This window comes from Loxodonta africana, chromosome 15 (assembly GCF_030014295.1).
Source record: "Loxodonta africana isolate mLoxAfr1 chromosome 15, mLoxAfr1.hap2, whole genome shotgun sequence".
Lineage (NCBI taxonomy): Eukaryota > Metazoa > Chordata > Mammalia > Proboscidea > Elephantidae > Loxodonta > Loxodonta africana.
This window is the reverse complement of record NC_087356.1, coordinates 79,994,744-80,020,479: the sequence shown is the minus strand read 5'-3', so window position 1 is coordinate 80,020,479 and position 25,736 is coordinate 79,994,744. Positions and strand designations below refer to the sequence as shown.

Here is a 25,736-nt window from a genome sequence, read left to right as displayed (position 1 = left end):
TATAACTTAGGAGTCCCTGGGTGGCGCAAACGATGAAGCACTCAGCCGCTAACTGAAAGGCTGGCAGTTTGAACCTACCCAGAGGCCCCTCAGAAGAAAGCCCTGGCAATATGCTTCTGAAAAGCCAGCCACTGAGAAGCCTGTGGGGCGCAGTTCTGCTCTGATACACACGGGGCTGCCAAAAATTGAAATGGATTTGATGGCAACTTTTTTTTTTTTTTTTTTAATAGCTTCACTGCTCCCTAGCAGTTTCATGTAACTTTTCCCCCCTGGCTACACGGTCATTTCCCGGAGGATAGGAGCCGAGAGACACCCCCTCCCCCACACCAGGCTCCCCAGAGCTCTCACAAGGTGGCCTTGTTTCATCCTCTACAAGCTCCCCTCAATGTATAGATAAGGAAACTGTGGCTCTGAAGGGTTTAGTACCTTGCTCAAAGCCACAGAGCTGGTCTTCCCTCAGGGCCCAGCACTGATCTGAGAACTGAACAGTTGCTCAGTGGATGCACCCTGACTAACTAAAAGTCTTTCTAGAAGTTTCTAGACAGATTGGGAGAAAAACCTAGAACAAAACTCGAATTTATAAAAAAAGACCATACTTACTGGTCTGATAGAGACTGGTGGAACCCCTGAGACTATGGCCCTTAGACGCCCTTCAAACCTGGAACTGAACCCACTCCCGGAGACCACCTTTCAGCCAAACAATAGACAGGCCTGTAAAGTGAACAATACCACCCGTAAGGAACGTGCTCCTCAGAACAATCAACCATCCAAGACCAAAAGGGCAGCAGTTGGCCAAAAACAAAGTTCAGCAGACAGGAACGGGCAGGAAAAGATGGCGAATGGAAACAGGGACCCAGGGAGGAAAGGGTTATAGTGCTGTCCATTGACGGGACGGCACCTAATAATACCACAACACAAAGTGTGTATGAATTGTTGAATGGGAAAGTAATTTGCTCTGTAAACTTTCACCCAAACCACAGTAAAATGTTAAAACAAAAAAAAAAAACAAAGTGCTGAGTCAAAAGCCTCTTCCCAAAGCCTCTCCATGAGAAACAGACCACCTGGTTGAGGGGTGTCTCCTCCCTCCCCACTGGCCTCTTGCCAGATGGGAAAAAAGCCACCACATAGAAACATAACCTTTATTGCACACGGCGCTGGGTCTTTTCTCATAGAAAAAGGTATTAACACATAAGCGTCTGCAGGTTGAAGCAACTCCTGGTTTTCTTGGAACAGTAAAATCGCATGCAGTGTCTCTGAGTTGGGATTTTGGTCTTTGTCAAAACCGCCTAGATTGGAAGGTGAGAGGGGAGCAGGAGGGAAAAACTGCGGAGTCCTTGTGCCTCTTTCTCCAAAGAAGGTAGAGAAATATATAGATATATAGCTTGTTGGTGTGTTCCTACTACGCTATATAGGTATATATGTCTCTACACTTATTTTGTGGGGTGGAGGTTTGACTTGTACTGTCAAATTCTTTGTGCCCTGGCTTCATGGAGAAGAAGAAAATAGTTTCATTTGTACAAAAGAGTTCTATGTACAAGCGTTCATGACTTGGTGGGGGGGTCTCTTTTTGTTGTTGGTTTGTTTTTGTCAGTTTGATATAAATAAAGCAGGAAAACAGCCAAGTTGGTGTGTGAGGGCTAGAGGTTCGGACAGGTCCAAGCGTTGGGGTGCTCCTCCGTTTGCACCCCTACACCAGGGTGTAGGATTTGGAGTAGGCCCCGGCCCCCTGCTTCTGAGATCTTCCTACCCCCGACGAGCTCATCTCGAGAAGTGAGTCTCTGGAACCCCCCATTTTGGTGTGTGGGCCCCCGGCCCGAGGAGGCTCGGTGCTGGGGGCTGGAGGGGCAGCGCTGGGGGCAGTGGGGGGCTCGGCGGGGGTAGGGCCGGGTGCTGGGGGCGCCGTGCCGGCTGGTGGAGCTGGCATGGCCAGAGTCCTCTGAGGTAAGGTGGCTGTGGAGGTGGCAGCAGGGGCCCCTGGGTGCGGAAGGCCCAAGGGCTTGCTGGCAGGGTCCAGGGTCAGGTGGCGAGCCTGGGGGTGGTAGGTTCGAGCCAGGTTCCGGATGGAGGCCTCTCGGGGCGGGACCACTGGGCAGGGCTCACGCCCTTCTGACTTTCGGAAGAAGGCCTCTGACTTGGCATACAGGGGCAGGTTGCAGTAGTCACCTGGAATCAGAAGCAGAGAATGTTAGCGGCAGAGGCCTCTGGAAACCAGCTTGTTCAGCCGCTCCCCACCCCTCAATCCTCTCCCTGATCTGGCACAGGGGCCTCTCCACAGGATGGGCAATAGAGAGGAGAGATCAGCTATGTGAACTCTCTAAGCTTTAGTTTCTAAACTTTCTGTGAAATAACGTTCTTGCTGTTAAACCCATCGACGTTGAGTTGATTCCGACTCATAGCAACCCTATGGGACAAGAAGCACCTGGTGAATTTGAACTGCCAACCTTTTGGTTGGGAGCCATAGCTCTTAACAACCATGCCACCAGGGCTTCCTTGTTGCTGTTAGCTGCCGTCGAGTTGGTCCTGACTCAGGATAACCCCATGTACAGTGGGATGAAGTGCTGTGTGGCCCTGCACCATTCCCGTGATCGGCTGCAGATTGAACCCATGTGATCTGTAAGGTTTTCACTGGCAGGTTTTCAGAGGTAGATCACCAGGCCCTTCTTCCTAGTCTGTCCTTGTCTGGAAGCTCCGCTGACACCTGTTCAGCATCACAGCAGAACACAAGCCTCCACTGGCAGATGGGCGGTGGCTGTGCACGTGGTGCGCTGGTGGAGAATCGAACCCGAGTCTCCTGCATGCAAGGTGAGCATTCTGCCACTGAACCACCATGGCTGCCCGTCCGTGAAATGGGGACAATCATGTTCCCCTCAGGGTTATCTTGAGGAGTGAGCGAGGTAAACGATGTAAAATGCCTTCCTACAGTGGTTGGCACGTGTCGTAGTGGCTCAATATATTGATACTTATTATTAAATGATCACCATAGGCTACTTGGAAACCCTGGTGGCCTAGTGGCTAAGTGCTATGGCTGCTAACCAAAAGGTCAGCAGTTCAAATCCACCAGGCACTCCTTGGAAACTCTATGGGGCAGTTCTACTCTGTCCTGTAGGGTCACTATGAGTCGGAATCAACTCAACAGCAACAAGTTTGATTTTTCTTTTTTTTAGTAGGCTACTCGGCTGGCCTCTGTTTAAATACTTGAGGTGGCGGAGAGCTCACTCACTACTTCTAAGACAAGGCCTTGCTGAAAGGCCTGGCTTTTCCTGTGGAGGAAAGGAATATGACTTCCTGTCACTCTCGCCCCCCACTGGACCTGATTCTGTCCTCTGAGGACTCACACGGAGAGGGTTCCCTCTTTCTCATGGCAGCCTTCCAGATGTCTGAAGTCAGTGACACATCCGCATCCCTTCCTTTGCCCCCTCTGCCCCAGTGGGAAATATACAAATTAGATGCAAAATGGGTGCAGCCCCTGGGTAAGTTTTACTGCCCTCTCTTTAGCTCTAGTGTTGGGGTTTAGCAGCCACGGTAGAGAGAGTTTCTTAGACGGCCTCCATAGGACATTTCTCTGAGGCCTCCTCCTCTGGTCCCTCTGCTCTGGGAGCACGCCCACCTGCAGACATGTTTCCCTCACCTGTGAACTGTGCCAGGCACTTTACTTGGGTTATTTCATTTAATCCCCACAACATTTACTCCCTGAGTAGGGTAATATCTGCCTGCATTTTGCAAATGAGAAAATCGAGTCTCAGAAAAATGAAGTCATTCCCCTAAATGCACACATCTAAAGGGGGGTGGTATTGTCCAAGGCCGCTAGTACCTGAAGCCCATGTACTTTCCATCAGCCTGGTCATCTCTAGATGACCCAGGCCCACCCCTGCCAGGGGGTGGTTAGCCGGGTACTTGGCAAGCCAGTGCCAAGCAGAGCAGATGCTACACTGTTTGACATCTGGGCCTTGCGTGCTGCTGGCGGCCTCCTCCTCCCCGTTGTTGTCCTGGAGTCACCTCAAGAATCCTGTTTCAGATAAGCCCCTCAAAAACCTCTAAAGGCATAAGCTCTGACCAGGCCCTCGGAGTCAGGCAGTTCCCAGTCAGGCCAGATCACGCCCACCATGAGGTTTGGCCACTGTGGGCTGAGCTGCCAGGGTTGCTCCTTTGGGCCCGGATTAAGTTCAAACAGCACTGAGACCAGAGGCCATCGTCCTGTGCCCGTAAGTGTCTCTGTCCATCCTGGCGCACCCTCAGATGAAAGAAATGATCACTACTTAATAAGCACCTACTATGTGCCAGGCACATACACCATCTCTAATACCCGTTACAACAATGCAAAGTATACACTATCACTTGCATTTTACAAGTGAGAAAATTAAGGCTAGAGAGGTTAAATGACTTGCCCCAGGTTACAGAGATAGAAGAGGTTGAACCAGGATGTGGACCTGATCTGCTGGCTCCCAAGACCTTGCTCTTTGCGCTACCAAGAAGCCAGACTGGGCTGGCAGTGTCCGGGTGCTGTTAGGTATAGGTCTAGCAGGGGCTACATGGGGAGGGGGGAAGGGAGGTGGACTGGGAACTCACTCTTGTTGGCCCGATGAGGGATGGGCACAGCCACATTCTTGCCCCGGTCAGCATCCTGGGGCTTGGGTGGGGAGGCGGTGAAGCGGCAGATGCCGGGCTCTGAGGGTGTGCTCATGGATGTCATGCTGTCGGCATTCTCATTGGTGCCCGTGGTCATCTGGTCAGAGGAGCTGTCGGAGATGAAGCACTCAGTGATCTCAAACTTGGCGTGCTGCAGCTGCTCCTCCAGCTTGGCATGTTCATAGGCCCGAGCCAGCTCCTCATAGGTCGAAGAGGCACTCTCAGTGGACACCATGCTGTTCCTTCCTTTGTCTGGGGAGATGGAGGGCACAGAGGTAAGAGGAAGAGAGTGGGTTATGCGGAGCCATGGTACATGTGAGACCAAACTGAGCAGTACCCCAGCCCCTAACCCAGCAGTCATCTGAAAGCCTAGCCTTGGAGGAGATGGGGGCTATGGAGGGCACCAGGCTCAGAAGATCCTGTACTTCACCTGTGAAGGTGGCAGTGGTGACAGAAGTGGGATCTTTGGATACTGAAGGGCAGAACACCTTTTGTTCTTGAAAATAAGCAACCATCCCCTGGGACAATCAACCCTGTCTCCAACAAACTTCATATGCACCAGTTTTTGCTGACATTTTTGGGGAAAGCAAAATGAGATCCTTGTCTAAGCAAAGTTGGAAAACCAAAGCTTAGGGAGGTCAAGTGTTTTTCTCAAAGCCACACAGTGAAGGAGTGGCCAGCTGGAAATGAAACCGACTTGTGCTTGGACCCCATGAGCTGGTAGGTAGGAACTGGAAAGCATAGAAGGGGCAGATGGATGATGGGGGAACTGGAGGAGGGTGGGCAGGATGCAGGCAGGGCCCTGGGCTCACCTGTGTCTTGGGAGAGGCTGGCGCTATAACTGTCACTCTCAGTGACAGTGACACCATGCTGGGAGCCCACGGTGCGCCAGTCAGAGGTAAGGGTGCGGGCGGGTGTGGAGGCCTGGCACTTGGTCAGGGTCCACTGGCTTGAGTACCGGTTCCGGGTGCTATGTGCTGACTTCACGTTCTTTCTGGACACTGGGTCTGCACAGAAGGAGGCAATAGATAGCACCTTCCAACTGAAGGCCCTGAGGCTTGAGCAGCTGGCACTTACCAGAAAGGGCAGCAGGGAGGAAGGGAGGAGGCAGAAGCAGCCACAGAAGCCCCACTGGCACTGCTGAGCGTGCTGCCTTTCCTGACCACATAGCTGGCCCCGGAGGAGGAGGGCAAGAGAGTCAAGATGTGGAGGCAGTGGGTGGTATCCCTGTCCTTCCCACCCATCTCATCTTTTCCTTCAGCCTGGGGAAGAATGTGGCCTCCTCTCCTGCTGCCTTCTTACTGTCCACTCATTCCCCACAGTCCTTGCTGAATTCTATTCCTAGGTCCAGACTCACAGTGTTAGAGAAAGATGTCCTTGGACAACAAGAACACCCAACACTCTCAAAATTTATAGGTAAGGAAATGGAGGCCCAGAGAAAGAAGGTTAGTGATATGCCCAAAGTCACAGTTAATAAGTCATCAAACTAGGTCTGCAATCAAGTTTCCAGACTCTAATTTCAGTGCTCTTTCTATTCTTCCATGGTGCCTTTCCTCTTTTCCTATCACCTCTCCCCCATGCTGTGCCCAAGATTCCCTGCGTGGGAGGAGGGTTGTCCCCCTGGTGAGAAGGCATACTGGTGCCTGGCCGGATGTCAGACATGTCGATGAGGGGTCCCGTGCTCTGGATGAGGGCCGGGTGGTGCAGGGAGACACCAGTGCAGAAGCTCTGTGGATTGACAGCTTGGCTGAACTCAGCATCCGTCACAGGGATGGTGGCCTTGTCATCTCCTGGGGGAAGAAGGACAATCACTAGGAGCCCTTCCTTTTAGAAACTATCCTTGCTCCCCAAATTTCTCTGTCTTTACCCGACACTGAGACCAAGCAAGGCCAGAATAATTGTCCTCATTGGACAGAGGAGAAAACTTAGCCCTTAGAGAAGCTGCAATGAGTGCTGATGTTGTTGAATTGTTGATAGGGCTGCTGCTAGAACCCTGGGCACTGCTGTGAGGCTTGGTGGTGGCCCTCCCTGGGTTATGGCCAAGGGAAGCACACCGAGGGTGGGACAGGCAGCTTTTGCTGCCTTCACTCACCCAGCTGCTTGATGCCCTCCTTGTCTTCGATGAGTAACTGGACCCTGGGGATGTCAATGTGTAGCCGCGGGCCCTGGGGTGGCCCCTTCACAGGGGTGTCAAAGCTTCGGTTGTTCTTGCTGTGAGAAGAAGGGCTGAAAGTGGGTGGCTCAGCAGCCATAAGGGATTGGGTGGGAAGAATTTGCAGGATGGTGGAAATTTAAAAGACTGCCCCATAATCTGGGAATACAGAAGGAGGCTCCTGTGTCCCTTGCAGTGGGAAGGAGAAGGGGAGAGGTGAGGAGAGGAAGCAACTATGTGACACGCACCTTATCAACATCTCTGCCAAACTCTTTGCATCTGCAAAACAGTAGAGAGAGAGGCTGGGTAAGATAGAAGTCTGGGAGGATGAGGATTGGAAGAGGTGTGGGCAACAAGGTGGGAGAATTCCCTAAAATGGGGCCAGGGCTGGTCTGCTGGGAAGCAGAGAGTGAGATGTGAGGACCCGGAAACATGATGGATCTCACTGCTCCCAATTCAGGATTTGTGTCAGACCTGTTTTCCTTTCCTCAGGTTTTTATCTAATAGGGAAGTCTTTCCCAAAGGAGAAGGGGCATAGTACATGCTCCATCTGCTTCCTGAATTGACTCTAATTGAACAAGACACTATAGCAGGGGCTGGGACAGGCATCAGTGAACGTCTGTCCTCAGTTATCTGTTGGGGAGAGGAGAGAGTGGAGGATGAGGCAGAGATCGTCAGTGGACAGCCCCAGATGGCCAAATTCCCAGGAGGCTTCACTTCCTCTCCTGGGCATCTATCCTCAGTAAGTCCAGGAATGGATTCGGGGTCCCCTGCTTTGTCTGTGAGAGGCCTTGAATAGGATCAGGCTTTTAGGTTAGGAATTGAGAAGAGAGGACAAGCAAAGACTTGGCTAATCCATTCAAACCCTGGTAACTGAGAATGATCTGTCAGAGTGAAGTTTGATAGCTGCATAGAACCATGTAAACATCCACCTACCCATTCATGCAACTATCCACCCATTTGCCTACCCACCCATCCAACCGTCCATCCACCCACCCATCCATCCATCCATCCACCCATCCATCCATCCACCCATCCATCCAATCATCTACCTACCCATCCATCCATCAATCTAACCATTCATGTACCCATTCAATGATTTATTCATCCATCCATCCGATTAATTATCTATCCAACTATCCACTCATTTATCCAATCATCCATTATCCATCCATTCGATGATACATCTATCCATTCATCCAACCATTTATCCAATCATTTTTTTCAACCATCCATTCATCCTCATCTAACTCCTGAGCACCCTTAGCAGTGTTAATCATTCCCTCTTCTGTGCTCATGTTGTGCTTTGGCTTCTAACATTAGACTGTGAACTCTATAAGGGCAGGGGCTGTCCCTTCTTCCTTCATCTCTTTATTTCTAATGTCTGTCAGTATCTAGGACGCAGCAGATACTCAATGATATTTTCCAAATGAGTGAATAAACATTTGTTAAGCAGCTAGTAGGTGCCATACACTGTATCAGTCCCTAGGGAAATTGAGGTGAATCAGATTCATTCACACCAGACTGTGGCGTCAGGTGTTGGGGCAGGGATGATACTCAAAATATTTAACCCCTTGTATGGCATAGACACAGCCTATGAGCAGGGCTAGCGACCACTTGTGAGTCTACTCTTTAGTGGCTGGATCCCAGGAAAGCCATAGGGATCCTGGGTGAGAGAATGGAGCATCCAGGGTGGAAGGGAACATCTATTCACCAACCAACATGGAAATGTTTAAGCATTTTAGCCACCAATATGCTTCTACTCGGCCATGTGTCTGTCACTTTGTCATACTGTGGGGGCTTCGTGTTGCTGTGATGCTGGAAGCTATGCCACCAGTATTCAGATACCAGCAGGGTCACCCACGGCGGACAGATTTCAGCTGAGCTTCCGGACTAAGACAGACTAGGAAGAAGGACCCAGCAGTCTACTTCTGAAAAGCATTAGCCAGTGAAAACCTTATGAATGGCAGCGGAACATTGTCTGATATAGTGCTGGTAGACGAGCCCCCCAAGTTGGAAGGCACTTAAAAGACAACTAGGGAATAGCTGCCTCAAAGTACAGTCGACCTTAATGACGTGAATGGAGTCGAGCTTTCAGGACTTTCATTTGCTGATGTGGCATGACTCAAAATAAGAAGAAACAGCTGCAAACATCCATTAATAATCAGAACGTGGAATGCACGAAGTATGAATCTAGGAAAATTGGAAATGGTAAAAAATGAAGTGGAACACATAAACATTGATACCCTAGGCATTAGTGAGCTGAAATGAACTGGTACTGGCCATTTTGAATCAGACAATCATACGGTCTCCTATGCCGGCAATGACAACTTGAAGAGGAATGGCATTGCATTCATCGTTGAAAAGAACGTTTCAAGACCTATCCTGAAGTATAATGCTGTCAGTGATAGGATAATATCCATATGCCTATAAGGAAGACCCGTAAATACGATTATTATTCAAATTTACACACCAACCACTAAGGCCACAGATGAAGAAACTGAAGATTTTTACCAGCATCTGCAGTCTGAAATTGATTGAACATGCAATGAGGATGCATTGATAATTACTGGGCATTGGAATGTGAAAGCTGGAAACAAAGAAGGATCGGTAGTTGGAAAATATGGCCTTGGTGACAGAAACGATGCCAGAGATCGCATGATAGAATTTTGCAAAACCAACGACTTCATTGCAAATGCCTTTTTTCACGCACATAAATGGGGACTATACACATGGACCTCACCAGATGGAATACACAAGAATCAAATCGACTACATCTGTAGAAAGAGACGATGGAAACGCTCAATATTATTAGTCAGAACAAGGGCAGGGGCCGACTGCGGAACAGACCCTCAGTTGCTCATATGCAAGTTCATGCTGAAGCTGAAGAAAATTAGAACAAGGGCACGAGAGCCAAAGTACAACCTTGAGTATATTCCACCTGAATTTAGAGACCATCTCAAGAACAGATTTGATGCACTGAACACTAATGACTGAAGTCCAGGACCTGACATCCAGGACATCATCCATGAAGACAGCAAGAAGTCATTAAAAAGACAGGAAAAAAAGAAAAGAGCAAAATGGATGTCAGAGGAGACTCTGAAACTTGCTCTTGAATGTCGAGCAGCTAAAGCAAAAGGAAGAGATGATGAAAGCAAAAGAAGCGAACAGAAGATTTCAAAGGGCGGCCTGAGAAGACAGAGTAAAGTGTTGCAATGACGTGTGTAAAGAGCTGGAGATGGAAAACCAAAAGGGAAGAACAAGCTCAGCGTTTCTCAAGCTGAAAGAAATGAAGAAAAAATTCAAGCCTCGAGTTGCGATAGTGAAGGACTCTACGGGGAAAATATTAAATGATGCAGGAAGCATCAAAAGAAGATGGAAGGAATACACAGAGTCATTGTACCAAAAAGAATTGCTTGATGTTCAATCATTTCAAGAGGTGGCATGTGATCAGGAACTGATGGTACTGAAGGAAGAAGTCCAAGCTGCCCTGAAGGCGTTGGCAAAAAACAAGGCTCCACAAACTGATGGAATATCAATTGTGATGTTTCAACAAACGGATGCAGCGCTGGAGGTGCTCACTCATCTATCCCAAGAAATTTGGAAGACGGCTGCCTGGCCAACCTACTGGAAGAGATCCATATTTATGCCTATTCCCAAAAAAGGTGATCCAATCCAATGTGGAAATTATCGGACAATATCATTAATATCACATGCAAGTAAAATTTTGCTGAAGAGCATTCAAAACGACTGCAGCAGTAAATCGACAGGGAACTACCAGAAATTCAGGCCGGATTCAGAAGAGGACGTGGAACCAGGGATATCATTGCTGACGTCAGATGGATCCTGACTGAAAGCAGAAAATACCAGAAAGACGTTTACTTGTGTTTTATTGACTATGCAAAGGCGTTCGACTGTGTGGATCATAATAAATTATGGATAACATGGCAAAGAGTGGGAATTCCAGAACACTTAATTGTGCTCATGAGGAACCTGTACATAGATCAAGAGGCAGCTGTTTGGGCAGGACAAGGAGACACAGAGTGGTTTAAAGTCAGAAAAGGTGTGCATCGGGATTGTATCCTTTCACCATACCTATTCAATCTGTATGCTGAGCAAATAATCCAAGAAGCTGGACTATATGAAGAAGAATGGAGCATCCTGATTGGAAGAAGCCTCATTAACAACCTTTGTTATGCAGATGACACAACCTTGCTTGTTGAAAGTGAAGAGGACTTGAAGCACTTACTGATGAAGATCAAAGACAACGGTCTTCTTTATGGATTACACTTTAACATAAAGAAAATAAAAATCCTCACAACTGGACCAATAAGCAACATCATGGTAAATGGAGAAAAGATTGAAGTTGCCAAGGATTTCATTTTACTTGGATCCACAATCAACACCCCTGGAAACAGCAGCCAGGAAATCAAAAGACGCATTGCATTGCACAAATCTGCTGCAAAAGACCTCTTTAAAGTGTTGAAAAGCAAAGATGTCACCTTGAAGACTAGGGTGCGCCTGACCCAAGCCATGGTATTTTCAATTGCATCATATGCATGTGAAAGCTGGACAATGAATAAGGAAGACCAAAGAAGAATTGATGCCTTTGAATTGTGGTGTTGGTGAAGAATAGGATGCCAAAAGAAGGAACAAATCTGTCTCGGAAGAAGTACAACCAGAATGCTCCTTAGAAGCAAAGATGGCGAGACTTTGACTTACATACTTTGGACATGTTATCAGGAGGGATCAGTCGCTGGAGAAGGATATCATGCTTGGTAAAGTACAGGGTCAGCAAAAGAGAGGAAGACCCTCAACGAGGTGGATTGACACAGTGGCTACAACAATGGGCTCAAGCGTCACAATGATTGTGCCCATGGTGAGGGACAAGGCAGTGTTTTATTCTGTGGTACATAGGGTTTCTATGAGTTGGAACCGACTCGACAGCACCTAGCAATGACAACATCAACATGGTTCTAGTGGTGTGTGCCTGTGAAAGTCGGCCCCGGTTGGGGCAGTCACAGAGTGCGTGGGGCATGGAGCAGGAAGCAGTAGACAACTAAGGAGGTTTTGGAAGGCTAGAGCAGCAGCTCTTCCTGCATGAAAACACAGGCTCTCTCTCATCCAGAAAGCAGGGTGAGCTGATTAAAGATGGTCAGTGTGGCTGGGTGTCAGCACCCCATCCCAGGAGCCCATGGCAAATGCCCCCACCTCGGAGCCGCTTCAGTCGCTTTTCCTTCCTTTTCTTGCGTACAATGAAGAGCAGTGCCACCCCCAGCGTGGCCAGGATGACCGGGCAGCCAATGGTGAACAGTTTCTTCACATCATCCCCCTCACCCTGAGCAGACTTGATGGGTGGGATAGTGCCTGAAAAGGGGTGAGAGAAGAAGTCACATGTCCCTGTGAGCCATGCTCTGCGCACTTACTGCCTACCCACCAATTTGCCGCTCCTTTTGCTTGCCTTTGCCTGCTTACCTGTCTGTCAGCCTCTTTCCCTGACTGCCTTCCTGTTTATCTGTTTATGTCTATCTGTGGAGCCCTGATGGTGCAGTGGTTAAGAGCCTCGTTGCTAACCAAAAGGTCAGCAGCTCAAATCCACCAGCCACTCCTTGGGAACCCTATGGGACCCTTCTACTCTGTCCTATGGGGTTGCTCTGAGTCGGAATCGACTCGACAGCAATGGGTTTAGGGATCGCACTGATCTGATCGGTAGCCAATGATGGGGATGGCGCAGGGCTGGGCAGCGTTTAGTCCCATCGTGCCTGGAGTGCCCATGAGTTGGGGGGTGACTGTATGGCAGCTAGCAACAGCAACAACATCTATTTCTGTGTCTACCACTCTGCCAGCTTTCCTGTGTCTACCTTGCTCCAGCCTCCGGGGAGGGGGCAGCCTCCCACCCTTTAGGACTCACTGCCATCGTAGTCCAGGGTGGCGAACTGGGCTGTCTCGTTTCCACAGCCAGCGCTGTTGCAAGCCCTCATGCGCAGCTCGTACCACGTGGCCTCCCGCAGTTCTGTTAGAAACACCTCCACAGAGCTGTTGGCCCGGAGGCCCTGCCAGGCCCAGGTCCCCTTGGGCCGGTACTCCAGCACAATGGCGGTGATAGGGCAGCCCCCATTGTTCCAGCCCTGCAGGTTAAGCCGGGCATGCGTGGAGTTGATGTGGGTGAAGAGGTGTTGGTCTTTGCTGAAGGAGGGCTCTGGGGGTCAGAAGGAGAGAGAGAGAGAGGTTAGAGAGCCTGACAGGGGAGCCTGTCAGGGTGGAAAGGATTTCCCTGGGGATCAGGGTCTGCACAGGTGGGAGTGGATGCCTCAGGGAACAGAGGAGGAAAGGGAGGACAGAGAGGAGAGGCAAGAACCTGGAAGAAGCCTCAGCAAAGGTGGAAGGGAGTTGGGGGAAGAAGGAAGAAGAGGGCCACTTTTGCCACCCCGGGCAGAGAGCAGGGACCAGTTTTTCCTAATGGGATTCATCCAGACGTGACAGTGATGGGAGCACGGCTGTCTTCACCCTTCAGTCTCCCTGATTCCCTGGTCCCCTCCATCCCTGCCCCAGCCATCTCCCACCCCGTATCCTGGGCTCCTCCATCCCCGCCCATCTCCTCCCCAGGCCTGCCTTCCCCTCCCACCCTGTCACGCAGGCCTCACCCCGCCCGTGGGTCTTGGCCTCGATGATCTCACTGATGCGCCCGGAGCCCACGCTATTCTTGGCTGCCAGCTTCACCTTGTACCACGTGCCACACTTGAGGCTGTCCAGCTTGAAGGAGCGCTCGCTCGAGCTGATGAACACGTCCTTCCACTCCTCACTGTTGTCCACCGAGTACTGCAACACGAAGCCTGGCAGGGAAGTTGGGCCTGGGTCAGGTGGTGGCAGGGCAGGGTGGGGGCAGCCCGGCCTGGGACACTCCAACAGGCATCATGGGGGCTGGGCTCCCAGCAGGGGACAGAGTGGGGCCTCCGGTCATTCTGGGGCATATGAAAATTAGATGCAAAACGGGTCCAGTCCCTGGGTAAGTTTTACTGTCCTCTCTTTAGCTCTAGTGTTGGGGTTTAGCAGCCAAGGTGGGGAGAGGAACAGAAAGCCAGAGTTGTGGAGCTCAAAAGAGATCCCATTTAGATCCCTAATACTGCAAGTGGGCTCCCCTGACTGGCAGCATCAGCTTGTTAGAAAAGCCAATTTTGGGTCCCCACCCCAGACCTACTGAATCATATCTCCTGGGGATTCACGTGCATATTCAAGTTTATGAACCATGGATATAATATACTTGTCTGTTTTTTACAGATTTGAAGACTGAGGCCCAGAGATGAAAACAGACTTATTCAAGTTTACACAGCAAAGTAGGGGCCAGAGGTGGGTAGTGGGACTAAAGCCCAGCCTCCTATGCCAGGGTGCTTTCCATGGCCCTTGAGAAGCTTCCTTGTGGTCTGAATCTTTCCCCAGATCATTTCCTGGGTGCTGCAGGGGCAGGTGGTGGGAGTGGGTGAAGCATTTCCCCTTCCCCTGGACCCAGAGTTCCTTCCCGTCTTCCCCTCCGCCTCCAGACCCCTCCTCACCTCGGATGGAGCTGCCCCCATTGTCACCTGGGATCCAGGTCAGGGTGATGGACGAAGCTGAGGTTTTGGAGACAGTGAGGCGGGGCTGGTCTGGGGGAACTGTGAGGGGAAAGCCGTCAGCCCTCATCACAAAGGGTGATGGTGGGAGGGTGGGGGTGGGGGTGCCCCAACCTGCCCACATCCTCCCATGCTCGATTGTCCAAAGATTGCAGGTGTGTAAAGCTTCGGGATGGGAATCTAGGGCCAGGCACCAGCTTTTCCATCCTCTTTCTGACTCTCCCTCTGCCCTACCTGCCTCCCCTTCCATTTGGCACTCTTGATTCTACTAAGTTGTCTCCCCTTTGGTTTGTCTCATTCTTCCATTCAATAATCCTCTCTCTCACATGATGGAATTCCTGCCCCTTCTCTGGCCCTGTCCTCACAGAGCCCCACCTGCCTCCCAGGGTCTCACCTTGCACCAGAAGGTTGATGATGATGGTGTCGAAGCCGCCGGTATTGGTGGCCGTGCACGTGTAGTAGCCTGAGTCCTCAGCCTTCACGGCGCGAAGCAGCAGCGTGCCATTGGTGTGGATGAGCCGGTGCCCGTCCATGGACACAGGGATGGCTGAGTCCTCACTGCTGGGAGGGGACGGGTTATGACAAGCACCCCCTCGCCCTGGGACCCTCCCCCAGGTCACTGGGAACAGAGGAGGCTTGCTAAGGGATCCTGGATTCTTTTTGCTCAGTACTTCCTAGGTGTCTTCAGTAACCTTGGCTTCTTTAATAACCCAGGTAAGGAAGATCCTTGGACCCCCAACAGAGGAGAGCTAGAGAGCTATAGCTCTGTACCCTGCAAGGCCCCCATAGGGCCTGGGAGTGCATGAGGCAGCTGGAAGGGAGGGACACCCCAGACTCTTCTTCATGGCTCCCTGGGTATCACCCCATCCCTCCCAGGGTATAGGTGGGTGTCCCACTGCACACCTGTCCTTGGTCCACTTTACAGCAGGGGCTGGATCTCCCACCGAATTACAGGGCAGCCGTACATCTTTCATCCAAGGTGTTGTCACAGTGCCCCCAAATGAGATGATCTTTGCTGGTGCTGCAAGGAAGAGAGGATGAGGGCCACCCCACTCTACTCCTCCACGCTGCCCACAGCACCCTCTCTCAGGGCTCCCTGGATTTACACTTCAGCTCTTCCCTCCCTTACCTGACCTCCACCTTGGGCTTGGAGTGGGAGGCAGCATCAGGGAATTTCAGCTGGGGGTCATTGATTCAACAAACATTTATTGAATATCTATTATGGACCAGGTATGACCTGAGACTTTAAGAATTCAAAGATGAGTACAATATGTTCCTGTCTCTAAGTTGTTCACTGTCCAAAAGGGAGATAGATGCTTAAAAAAAATCATTGCAGAGTGAAAAATTCTTTAGTAGGGGTAGGTACATGTAACCATGGGAGCACAAAGGAGGGAGCAATAAACTCTGCTTGGAAAGTGGGTGGTAGAGTTGATGGCCAGGGAAAGCTTCTGGAACTGGAAGCTTTGATTTGACTCTTGAAGGCTAAGGAAGAATTCACTAAACAGAGAAGTGAAGGCCTGTCAGCAAGGGGGAAACACTTGTCATGGAGGCCTGAACATGACAAGTGTGAGGGTCTGCAGGTACTTGGGGGTAACCAGAGTGCAGGGTGAGTGAGGGGAAGAGCAGGAGAAGGGATTGGAGAGGCGAGAAGGAGTAGAATCATGGAGGGTTCTGTTTGGCATAACAAGGAGATCAGACTTCCTCTTGAAGTCATGAGGAGCCACTGGAGGCTTTGAAATAAGTAGATGTGATCTAAGGACATTATTAGATAAATCACTGGCTGCCTGCAAAGGACGGTTTGATGGAGGTGATCCTGGAGGACGTATACCAGAGACAAGATGGTGGCCACAGTGCAGGCTAGAGGTGATGGCTGGCAATGGGGAGGAAACTGTGGGCTCAGAGGGAGAAATGAAAGGACCTGGGGTCTGACTGGCTTTGGCAATATGGAGGGGGGAGTTGAAGATAATCCCATGATTCTGGCTGGGTCAACAAGATGAGTGATGGTGTCCTTACAGAGATGAGGCAGACCAGAGGAAAAGCAGGACTGACAGGAAAGAGACTTTGCTTCATGCTGAGCCCAAGATACCTGTAGGACACTCACATGGGGTAGCTAGAAAGCCGTGGGATAGAAATGTTCTGGAGCATAAGAAAGATGTCTGGACCAGAGGCACTGATTTGGGGGTCATCAAAAGAGGTGACTGAGGTCACCAGGTTGGGGAACGTAGATTGACAGAGAAGTAACAAAACCCTGGGGTCAACAACATACAAGCATGAGAAGAGAAAGAAAATGTCCCTGAGGGAGACAGGAGCTCATTGAGAGGCAGGAGGAAAATCAGGCAAGAATCAGGAGAATCAGCACCACAGAAAACGAGAGGTCAAATGTCACAGCAAGTGAGCAATGGTGTCAGCCAGAATCATGGGAGTCATCTTCAACTCCCCTCTCCCTCCTCCCAGAGCCAAATCCTATCACTTCTCCCCTGAGCCCATAATCTCCTCCCCATTGTCATCCATTACCTCCAGCCTGTACTATGGCCACCATCTCGTCATTAGTTTAGAAATGGTAAATGAAACAAGGGACCAAGTACCTCAGAGAGCCAGAGCAGGTACCACTGAGCCAAGGGTCCCATCTCGGGGGTGGGGGGTAGAAAATATAAGGGAAGTAAGGAAGCAATATTTACAGGTTTGGGTGCAGGAAATGCAGGTTGATCCCTTGTGAGGGCTGTGCCGGGGGTGATGGAGCTTACAGAGAGTAGGGAAAGTCCTGAAGAGCTGCTGAGGAGAAGAAAAAGGGCTGGTAGGAGCAGTGGGGGATTGCCTGCAGAGAGGGGCCCGAGCAGAGGGGCCTATGTTAAAATCATCTCCATCATGGGCAGAGAGAAGCCTCGGGGCCTCAGGGAGGCTCGAGAGACATGGTTCTAGATCTGGTTCTGCTGAGTGGTTGGGGTTGATGCTCTGAAGCGTTCTGTGTCTGTGTGTGTGTGTGAATAGCAGTGCCTGTCTGTCCCACCTCATAGGGTTGCTTGCTGAGAGGTCAGAAGGGGAAGGCATGTAAATTTGTTCTAGGAAGTACAAAGCCCTCTAGGAACGTGCTACATTTAATACACACAGGGGAAGGGTCACCCTTCTGCCAAGATGCCCAGGAGGACTGTAGGCTCTTAGGCCCCTTCCCTCCTATACAGAGGAGCATCATGAGAAGGGGTTGGTAGAGCCCCTGTGTGGAAGGATGAAGGAGGTAAGGAACACTGAGGTAGTGTGGAAACAGCCCTGACTTGAAGTCTGAAGACCCAGGCACCTTCTCTGCTGTCTTTGCAGGCCATGTCATTCCTGCCTCTGACTGCTCAACTATAAAATGGGATAATAAACCCTACTGGGTGGCAGGGGGAGGCCTCTGCTCACTGAAGACCTTCAACTGAACACTAGCTAACTAAGCCTGTGGCAGGGCAAGGGCTGAAGCCCACTGTCTTCAAACCAAGGGAAGATCCAGTCACCCTAGGGAGGGCACAGGGACCCGGGGCTGGAGAGACAGCTGGGTAAACAGTGGCTGTGGGAGGAGATAGGGTAAAGAGAAAGGGCCCAGGGAGGCCCAAAGTCAAAGTACTTGTCATAGGCTTGTTGTGGCTAGTTCCATATGGCCAGGGTAGGGACAGAAGGGCAGCTTAGCAGCACCATCATCTTGATCTAGGGTGAGGCCTCAGAACTGCTGTTCATCTGAAAAGTGGAGGTATACATGCCCCGAATGGCACACTTACGCTGGTTAGGGATTTGGTGGGGCACGCCCTAAGTACAAAACCCATCCAAGTCACTCTGTGCCTGGCTCAGAGCCTCTTGTCTGGCAGGCACTTGGTGAATGTCTGTGGACTGGATAGCAGAACCATCTCTTCCCTGAGATGTCCCGGCTTTGAAACCTGGGGCTTTCTTCTAACTCTCAGGTGCTCTGTGAAGTGGGATACCCCAACCCGGCCCCCTCTGAAGGGGCTGAGCAATGGGACAGAGGCTCGGCTTTGGGCTGGGGCTGGGATGACTCCCCTTCTTTCAGCCGGGAGTAGAGTCTGGAGTAGGGGGACTGAGGGGTACCATGCCCACCCCCCTCTGGGAACTGGGGTGGCTGGAGCCTGTTGTGATGCTCTCCTGGAGTCAGAGGGCAGCAGAGGCTCAGTCTTGGCAGATGCAGGAGGAGGCGAATGGCCAGCTCCTCACAGCCAGGCTCAGATAGGGTGCAGAGGAGAGTGGGCCTCTCTGTGGAGAGAACCAGACTTCTGGAAGGGAGCCTGCAAGCTCCTGGCAGCACAGCCTCTGCCCTCTGCCCAGCCCCGGGCTCCTCACCCTTTCCCACAGGCTCGATGGTGACCTTCTCACTGCTGTTGCCTCGGCCTGCAGAGGTGACGGCGGCTACCCACAGCATGTACTGCTGCCCCCGGTTTAGGTGGGCGATCCGGTAGAAAAGCTGCTCTGGGCTTGTCTCATACTCACTGGGAGCCTGTGGGCAGAGGTGAAGAAGTGCTTAGAAGCAGAATCCAGGCCCTCTAACCTCCAGCTCCCAACTCTTCCCCAGTGCCCTGGGCTCAGGGGATGCTGGGATGGTCATGGCTGGGGTCAGGGTGGGAGCCAGGGTCCTGTCTGGTTTGCCCGTTGCCAGCTGTGGAGCAGCAGTGAACATTCTGTACCGGGTTTGGCCCCGGGAGGAGAAGGGCCTGCTCCAGGGTATTGCTGAGTCAGCCTCAGTTTACCTGCCGACTGATCCCGGCTCCAGGCAGCTGTGGCTTCAGGGCAGGGAATGAGTGTGTTGGGTGAGGGTTGAATGCGGGAGTTAGGGGAAGGGAGAAGAGAGGAGGGAGGGTCCCAGGAAAACCCTAAGAGTCTCTGGGAAGAAGCTAAATTACTGCCTTTGCCTTATTAGAGTTGCAGACAGACTCCCCTAGCCCTTGCCCACCCAGTCACCTCCCAGCCCTGGTCTAATTACCACCCTTCTTCTGCAGGACCAGACCCTTTGGGGAGGAAGGGGTGGGAGAGGGAACTCTGAAGGCTGTGCTGGGCAGCCCTTTGTTAATGATGATTAGTGGTCTAGATCACCATAGATATTTGTAGGCTATATAAATCTATAAATTTTTTTTAACCAAATGACAGTTTTGACAAGTTGCCAACAAAACAATATCAGATCCCAGTGGTTTTACCAGTTGCTTTGATGAAAAGATTATGTTGCCTTGGAAACCAGAGGCTCAGATATTGAAATGAATTTGAGAAGGAGCTTTTGATAAGCGCTAGTTTGCAGACCTCCCATCAGCCTCTTCCCTGGCACAGGCGGGATGGGGTTCACTTTCATTTTATTTTACTTTTTGGTCAGCTGCGGGGAAGGCAAAGAAGGACTGTACCAGGCCCTCTTTGAAATCAGGGAAGAAGTCTGGGGAGGAGGTGCAGCCCTTGGAACAGATGAGGCCCCCCAAGGCCAGAGGGAGCTAATAATTAGTTATCTCTGCAGTCTTGAGATCTTGCACACACTCGCTCGCATGCATGGGCACATGCACACGCTCACACATACACGGATGCATAGACATATGCATGCAAGTCACCTAGGGACCCCTCTCCCTGCCCCACAGTAGGGCTGAGGGGCACGAATGACTTAGGACAGGAAAAAATGCCCTTTTTGGCTCTAGGCTGTCTATAGGGACATGTTGGGAGGAGGCACAGGCATCCCCACAATACACACGGGGCTCCTGCCCATTCTTCCTCCTGCCTCCCTCGTCAGCGTCTGGATTTGAGCCCAGGAGGTCCCCGGTGAGCCAGGTGCAGAACCACCCTGAGCCCTGGTAGCTGAGGAGACCTTTCAGACTACTGCAGTCTGGGGACTGGTGTGCCTACCTGCAGGTTGTACCTGTGCCTAAGGTAGTATGGTTCAGTGGCTTCAACACCTGCCTCCCCTTCTTACTAGGTGTTATGGATTGAACCGTGTCCCCCCAAATATGTGTTATAATTTGTAACCTCTATGCCTGTGATTATAATCCCATTTTGGAATGGGTTATCTTTGTAATGTTAATGAGACAGGATTAGTGTGGGGTGTGTCTTGAGTCAATCTCTTTTGAGATATAAAAGAGATTAAACAAGCAAGCGAGCTAGCAGAGATGGGGGAAGAGAGATGCCAAGCCACATGAAGATCGCTCAGGAGCAGAAGCTTAGAAGAGACAAGGACCTTCCTCCAGAGCTGACAGAGTAGGAAAGCCTAGAGCTGGCACTCTGAATTCAGATTTCTAGCCTCCTAAACTGTGAGAGGAAACCCTGGTGGTGTAGTGGTTAAGTGCTACAGCTGCTAACCAAGAGGTCAGCAGCTCAAATCCGCCAGGTGCTCCTTGGAAACTCTATGGGGCAGTTCTACTCTGTCCTAGAGGATCGCTATGAGTCAGAATCAACTCAACAGCAGTGGGTTTGGTAAACTGAGAGAAAATAAATTTCTGTTCGCTAAAGCCAAGCACTGGTGGTATTTCTGTTAGAGCAGCACTGGATAACGAAGACACTAGGTATATGACCTTAGTGTCTCCCATGGTTCCTGGGGCCTCAGTTTTTCCCCTACACACTAGGAAAGCAAAACAGCTCTGCCTGCCCTGTGAGACCCAAGTGAGGCAATGGATGTGTGAGTGCTCTGTAATGTGGACATGTTCTTCTCTGGACTTACTTTCTGTGAAGGTAGAGGTGTGTACGTGTATGTGTATTTCTGTGGCTGGGGAGAAAAGTTGTGTGTACTTGCCTGTGTATTTCAGTGATATCTGAGTGTACGTTTGTATACAGGGCAGAGAGGTTTGGCTTTCCCCTGAAAGTATTAAAATCTTACCCAGAACCTGGATGTCTTCCTTTTAACCTGGACTCTGCATGGATCTCTTGAAATCTCTTTCAAAAGTATACAGCCATACCCCACCCACTAATAGAGCTCCATTGGAATGAAAGGATGAAAAGAAAGATAAAATCATAAGACAAGAAACTATAGGTAAATATTTGTTTTTCTAATCATAAAAATAAAGGCAAAAATCATAAAAGGTAATTTGAATTATATAAAAAGAAGAACTATTGTATATCAAAAACAGAATCAAAAGTTCAGAGATGAACTGGCAAGAAACACTTGTAATTTATATGGTAGAAAGATGGCTGTTTTCCTTAATATATAAAGAAAACTTACAAATGAATAAGAAAATTGAAATTCAAATAGGGAGACCATTTTTTTAATCAAAGAGGCAAAACTGAAAAAAAACAAAAACAGCCCCCCCCCCGAACCTGGGATTAGCATAGGTGCAGGGAACTGATAGGGAATTATAAACCTGGTGAAAGCATAAATTGGTCCCAACTTTCTGCAGGGTGGTTTGTACGTGTGTATACAGAACCTGAAGAATATTCACCGTCTTTGTGGCCCAGGAATTCCTCTAGAAATTTATTCTAAGGAAATAGTAGACTATGCACATACTTTTGTGACATATGCTTGCTGACGCATCATTTATAACGGCAAAAATTAGAAACATACATTAAGTATAGGATGGGGGCTGGTTAGACAGCTTATGTGTATGTATGTGTTAAAAGGATATTTGCTGGTATGGGAAAGTGCCTACATATAAAACCATGCGGAAAAAAGGAGATTACATAATATTATGTAAAGTTTACTTTTAATTTTGTTTCTAAAAAACCATCATAAAATACATGTGTGTGTATATATGTATAGAGGGAGAAAGAGAGTAGCCTGGACAGCTACGTGGCAAAATGTTACCAGTGCATTTACCTTTAGGGAGGGAGGGTACACGTAATTTTTGCTTTCCTCTTTATTATATATTTTATGAAATTTTCTACAATGAAACTGCGTTCCTTTTATACTCAGAAAAAGGCAATAAACTTTGTAAAATATTTGATAAATTTTCTAACAGGCCTCGTTGTAGCTCTGGCTTCCCCAGAGAGTAACCTCCCACAAGCTAATGTCATACTCACGTCCATGTGTCTGTTCTGAGGAGTCCATGTGTGCAAGTCCATACGCTCCCACCAGCGTGTGCGAGCACACTCAGACTCACAGACATCTGCCTCTAACCCCACATGTATACCCAACTTTTTGCATTATCACATATACGCATACGTGCCTTCACCCTTAGCGTATACACACACACGCGCACACACACGCACACACACACACCCATTCTGGAGCTGTCTTTCATAAATGAGTTTGTACGTGGAATGTGGAATATATTTGTGCAAAGTGATGATGTCACACGTGGTGGGTATGTCCCGGGTCCCTCACTAAGCTAGCCACCTCCACTCCTCCACCACGTGCTCTTCACACTAGCAGACCTGCCCAGTGTGACACCGTCTGCTGGGAAATCTCCCCGGGAGAGAGGAGGTTCCTAAATGCCCAGATGGAAGAGGATATTGAGGGGGTCCAGTGTCTCTGGCAGCAGAAGGAGGGGATGGGGGACCAGGAGCTCTGTTCTGAGGCCTGAGAAAGAATTCTAATCAGTCTGCTGGAGGCTCCTGAAGCCTTTAATGAGAAGGCTGAACTCCTGGACACCAACCCCTTTGAAAGATTTCATTATCGAAAGAGGAAATGACTGCAAAAACCCAAGCTAGAGAATGATTATCATTTCCCACCCACTTATGAAGGGAGACTTGCCCATGTATATAAGGCTTTACAAATGCCTGGCTGCTAGTCATTTATTCATCGAACATGCATTTAGCAACCATGATGTTTCAGGCACAGTGTTTGGCACTGGGGATCCAAAGATGAAAAGATGCTGTCCCCGTCTTCACAGGGCCTCACAGATTAGTGCAGAAGACAGATATGTAAACAACTGGTTGCCATCCAACTCATTCAGCGTGCGATGGAGGAACAAAGAGTATGCCAGGGTAGGGACTGTCGGGGCAAAGGTATGCAGATGGGAGAAGGCACAGTGAGTGTCCAGAGTGGTGGAAAGCTTAGTGTAACAAAAGCCTGGTATGTGTGGATTTGTGTGAGTGTGTGTGCATGTGTGCATGCATGACGGGCAGACGGAGAGAAGGGGCGGCAGACGGCATGGCTGAAACACAGACTGGAAAATACTAAGTGTTCACAGATATGGTAAGTGGAACTCGTTCACTGTGAGTGGGGTATGATTGGTACAACTATGAGGCAGTGGTGAGATGTTCTCAAGCTAACATTTGCAGACCCTATGGCCTAGCTATTCCCCTTCTAGGTACACACCTGGCAGAAATGTGTGTACACGAGCACCAACAGACATGTACAAGGATGTTCACAGCAGCACTCTTTGTGATCGCCCCAAACCGAAAACTACTCAAATGCTTGTCAATGGATAGCATAAAGACCAAATAAATTCTAGTATATGCACACAATGGAAAACTGTACAGAAATGAGAGTGAGCTATAACTACACACAACAGTATGGATGAAACTCACCAGCACAATGTTGACTAAAAGAAGCAGACATAAGATATGACTCTGTTTACATAAAGGACAAGAAGAGGCAACACTGATCTATGGTGTTGAGGTTGGGATGGTGGTTACCCTTGCTGGGGAGGGTAGTGACTAGAAGGGGCATGAGGGGGCCTCTGGGGTGTTGTGGTGTTCTGTTCCCTGCTCTGGATGCTGGTTGCTTGGGTGTTTTGTGAAAATTCGTGGAGCTGTCCAGTTATGACACGTGGACTTTTCTGCAAGTGAGGCCATGGCCGTGAGGATCGAGAAAACAGGGACCAGTTGTTTCTGGGCATCTCCTACGGTAATAGAACTCTGGCCTCACTCTCTAGGAGCTGGGCCACCTACCACTTGGATGGAAATTCGGAAACAACACAGGAGCCCAAAGGGAATAGGAAGAGATGATGACACAATTACTGAGCAATTCCAGGACAGCTCTCTAGCTGCGAAAGCTCATCTGCAGATGCTCTGGCTGACCACAGTCGTTGACGGAGGGAGACGCCAGCCCCTTCCTCCTCCTCTGCGCTCGCCCAGCCCTGAGCACATCTCTGCGACAGCACTCACAGCCCTTAGTACTTCCCTCTGTCCCCTCCACTAGACTGGGAGAGCTGAGGCAAGGTCAATCTGGGAGAGCCCCCTGGAGGAGGAGCTAGAGTAACTAGAACGGGTCTGCTCTGGGCAGGGCCTCAGTGGAACTGTGTAGTTGAATGGCTGGAGATACTGAAAGAGGCAGAGGAAAGACGCATATTATGGTTATGGGTTTCCCACTGCACCCACCCCCTGTACTCCTACCCTCCGTGGGCCCTGTGACCCCTTGGGTCTGAGCACTCAGCGGAAGGGCAGGGGCTATCCTCCTGCTGTGCTCCAGCATGCCCCACTCCCAGGGTGTGGACAAACATTGCAGTGTCTCCCCCACTATGCTGGGCCCAGGCACTGGCCCAGAGCGAAGTGCCCTTGCCTTCTCTCAGCTGTCACCCGTCTTTCCTCCTCCCTCACTGAAGAGGCCACTCAGGCCAGAGCTCCAGCAGCACCTTCAAGCGCAAACCTGCGGTGCTGAGATGCACTCCCAGAGGCCACGGCCCAGCCAGTCTCCAGCCAACAGCCCTGGGGCTTGCTAGCCCAGAAGAGGGGAGACCCAGGCTTCCCTTTTACCCTGCCTACTTGGCCACGACTCACTTGTCTCAAAGGAGCCTCTGGGGTCTTGTGACATTCTGGCAGCCTCGGGAACAGAGGACTGAGCCAAACGGACATTGGGTAAGGGTTTGATTCCTCTTGGGTGACAGCACCCATTCTTACGCTTGGATCCAGGTAGAGATGCAGATACAACCAGCTGAGGTCTGGGCTGGAACCCAGCTGACCTGCGGGCACCTTGCCCTTTCTCCAGCCCTTCATCATTCTGGCCTGAGTTCCACTTACCGGCTGGCCAGATCCAGGGCTGGAGCAGAAGATGGTGTACTTTCGGATGACCCCATTGGGCTTGGTGGGAGGGAGCCAAGACACAACCACACTGCTGGCTGATGAAGGGACTGCCTTGATGCCAGCGGGGGGGCCTGGAACTGAGCAGGGAGAAGACTGGGTCAGTACAGGGAAAGGAGGAGCATAGCCTTTGGGAAAGAATGAAAGAGTGTGTGGGGGGGGGCGGGAGTGAGGCAGATCCATCTGGGTGGGCTTCCTGGAGGAGGTATCCTCGAGATATGGTTGAAAGGGGAAGGTTCCAGCATGGCAAACAGGTTGGAGTAGAAAGGTGGTCATGTGGGGCCTGTGACAGTCTTCAAGAGGGAGACATTGGGAGCAGTCACCTTGAAAATTGTTTGGCTAGAACACCAAGGACTTAGGATAAATAAGAGAGAAACAGAACACCCTGGGAATTTACCCTGACCCTTAAGGCTCTGACACACCCTCTTTTCCTTCCCCCCAATGCTCTTGAT

General features: G+C 50.3%; 1 protein-coding gene across 1 annotated transcript in view; it reads right to left on the bottom strand.

The window, feature by feature from the left end:
• Positions 1-1,012: 1,012 nt before the first annotated feature.
• Positions 1,013-25,736, bottom strand: part of DSCAML1 (DS cell adhesion molecule like 1) — a 418,105-nt gene continuing 393,381 nt past the window's right edge. The window contains exons 20-33 of the mRNA XM_064269007.1: positions 25,225-25,364; positions 18,709-18,862; positions 15,289-15,406; positions 14,780-14,943; positions 14,329-14,427; positions 13,423-13,611; positions 12,690-12,977; positions 11,990-12,145; positions 7,027-7,057; positions 6,719-6,837; positions 6,264-6,416; positions 5,439-5,633; positions 4,567-4,878; positions 1,013-2,163 (exon numbers count right to left, since the gene is read on the bottom strand). Of these exons, the coding sequence (XP_064125077.1) occupies positions 1,688-2,163; positions 4,567-4,878; positions 5,439-5,633; positions 6,264-6,416; positions 6,719-6,837; positions 7,027-7,057; positions 11,990-12,145; positions 12,690-12,977; positions 13,423-13,611; positions 14,329-14,427; positions 14,780-14,943; positions 15,289-15,406; positions 18,709-18,862; positions 25,225-25,364 (2,594 nt within the window). The 3' untranslated portion in view covers positions 1,013-1,687. The remainder of the gene's footprint in view (positions 2,164-4,566; positions 4,879-5,438; positions 5,634-6,263; positions 6,417-6,718; positions 6,838-7,026; positions 7,058-11,989; positions 12,146-12,689; positions 12,978-13,422; positions 13,612-14,328; positions 14,428-14,779; positions 14,944-15,288; positions 15,407-18,708; positions 18,863-25,224; positions 25,365-25,736) is intronic.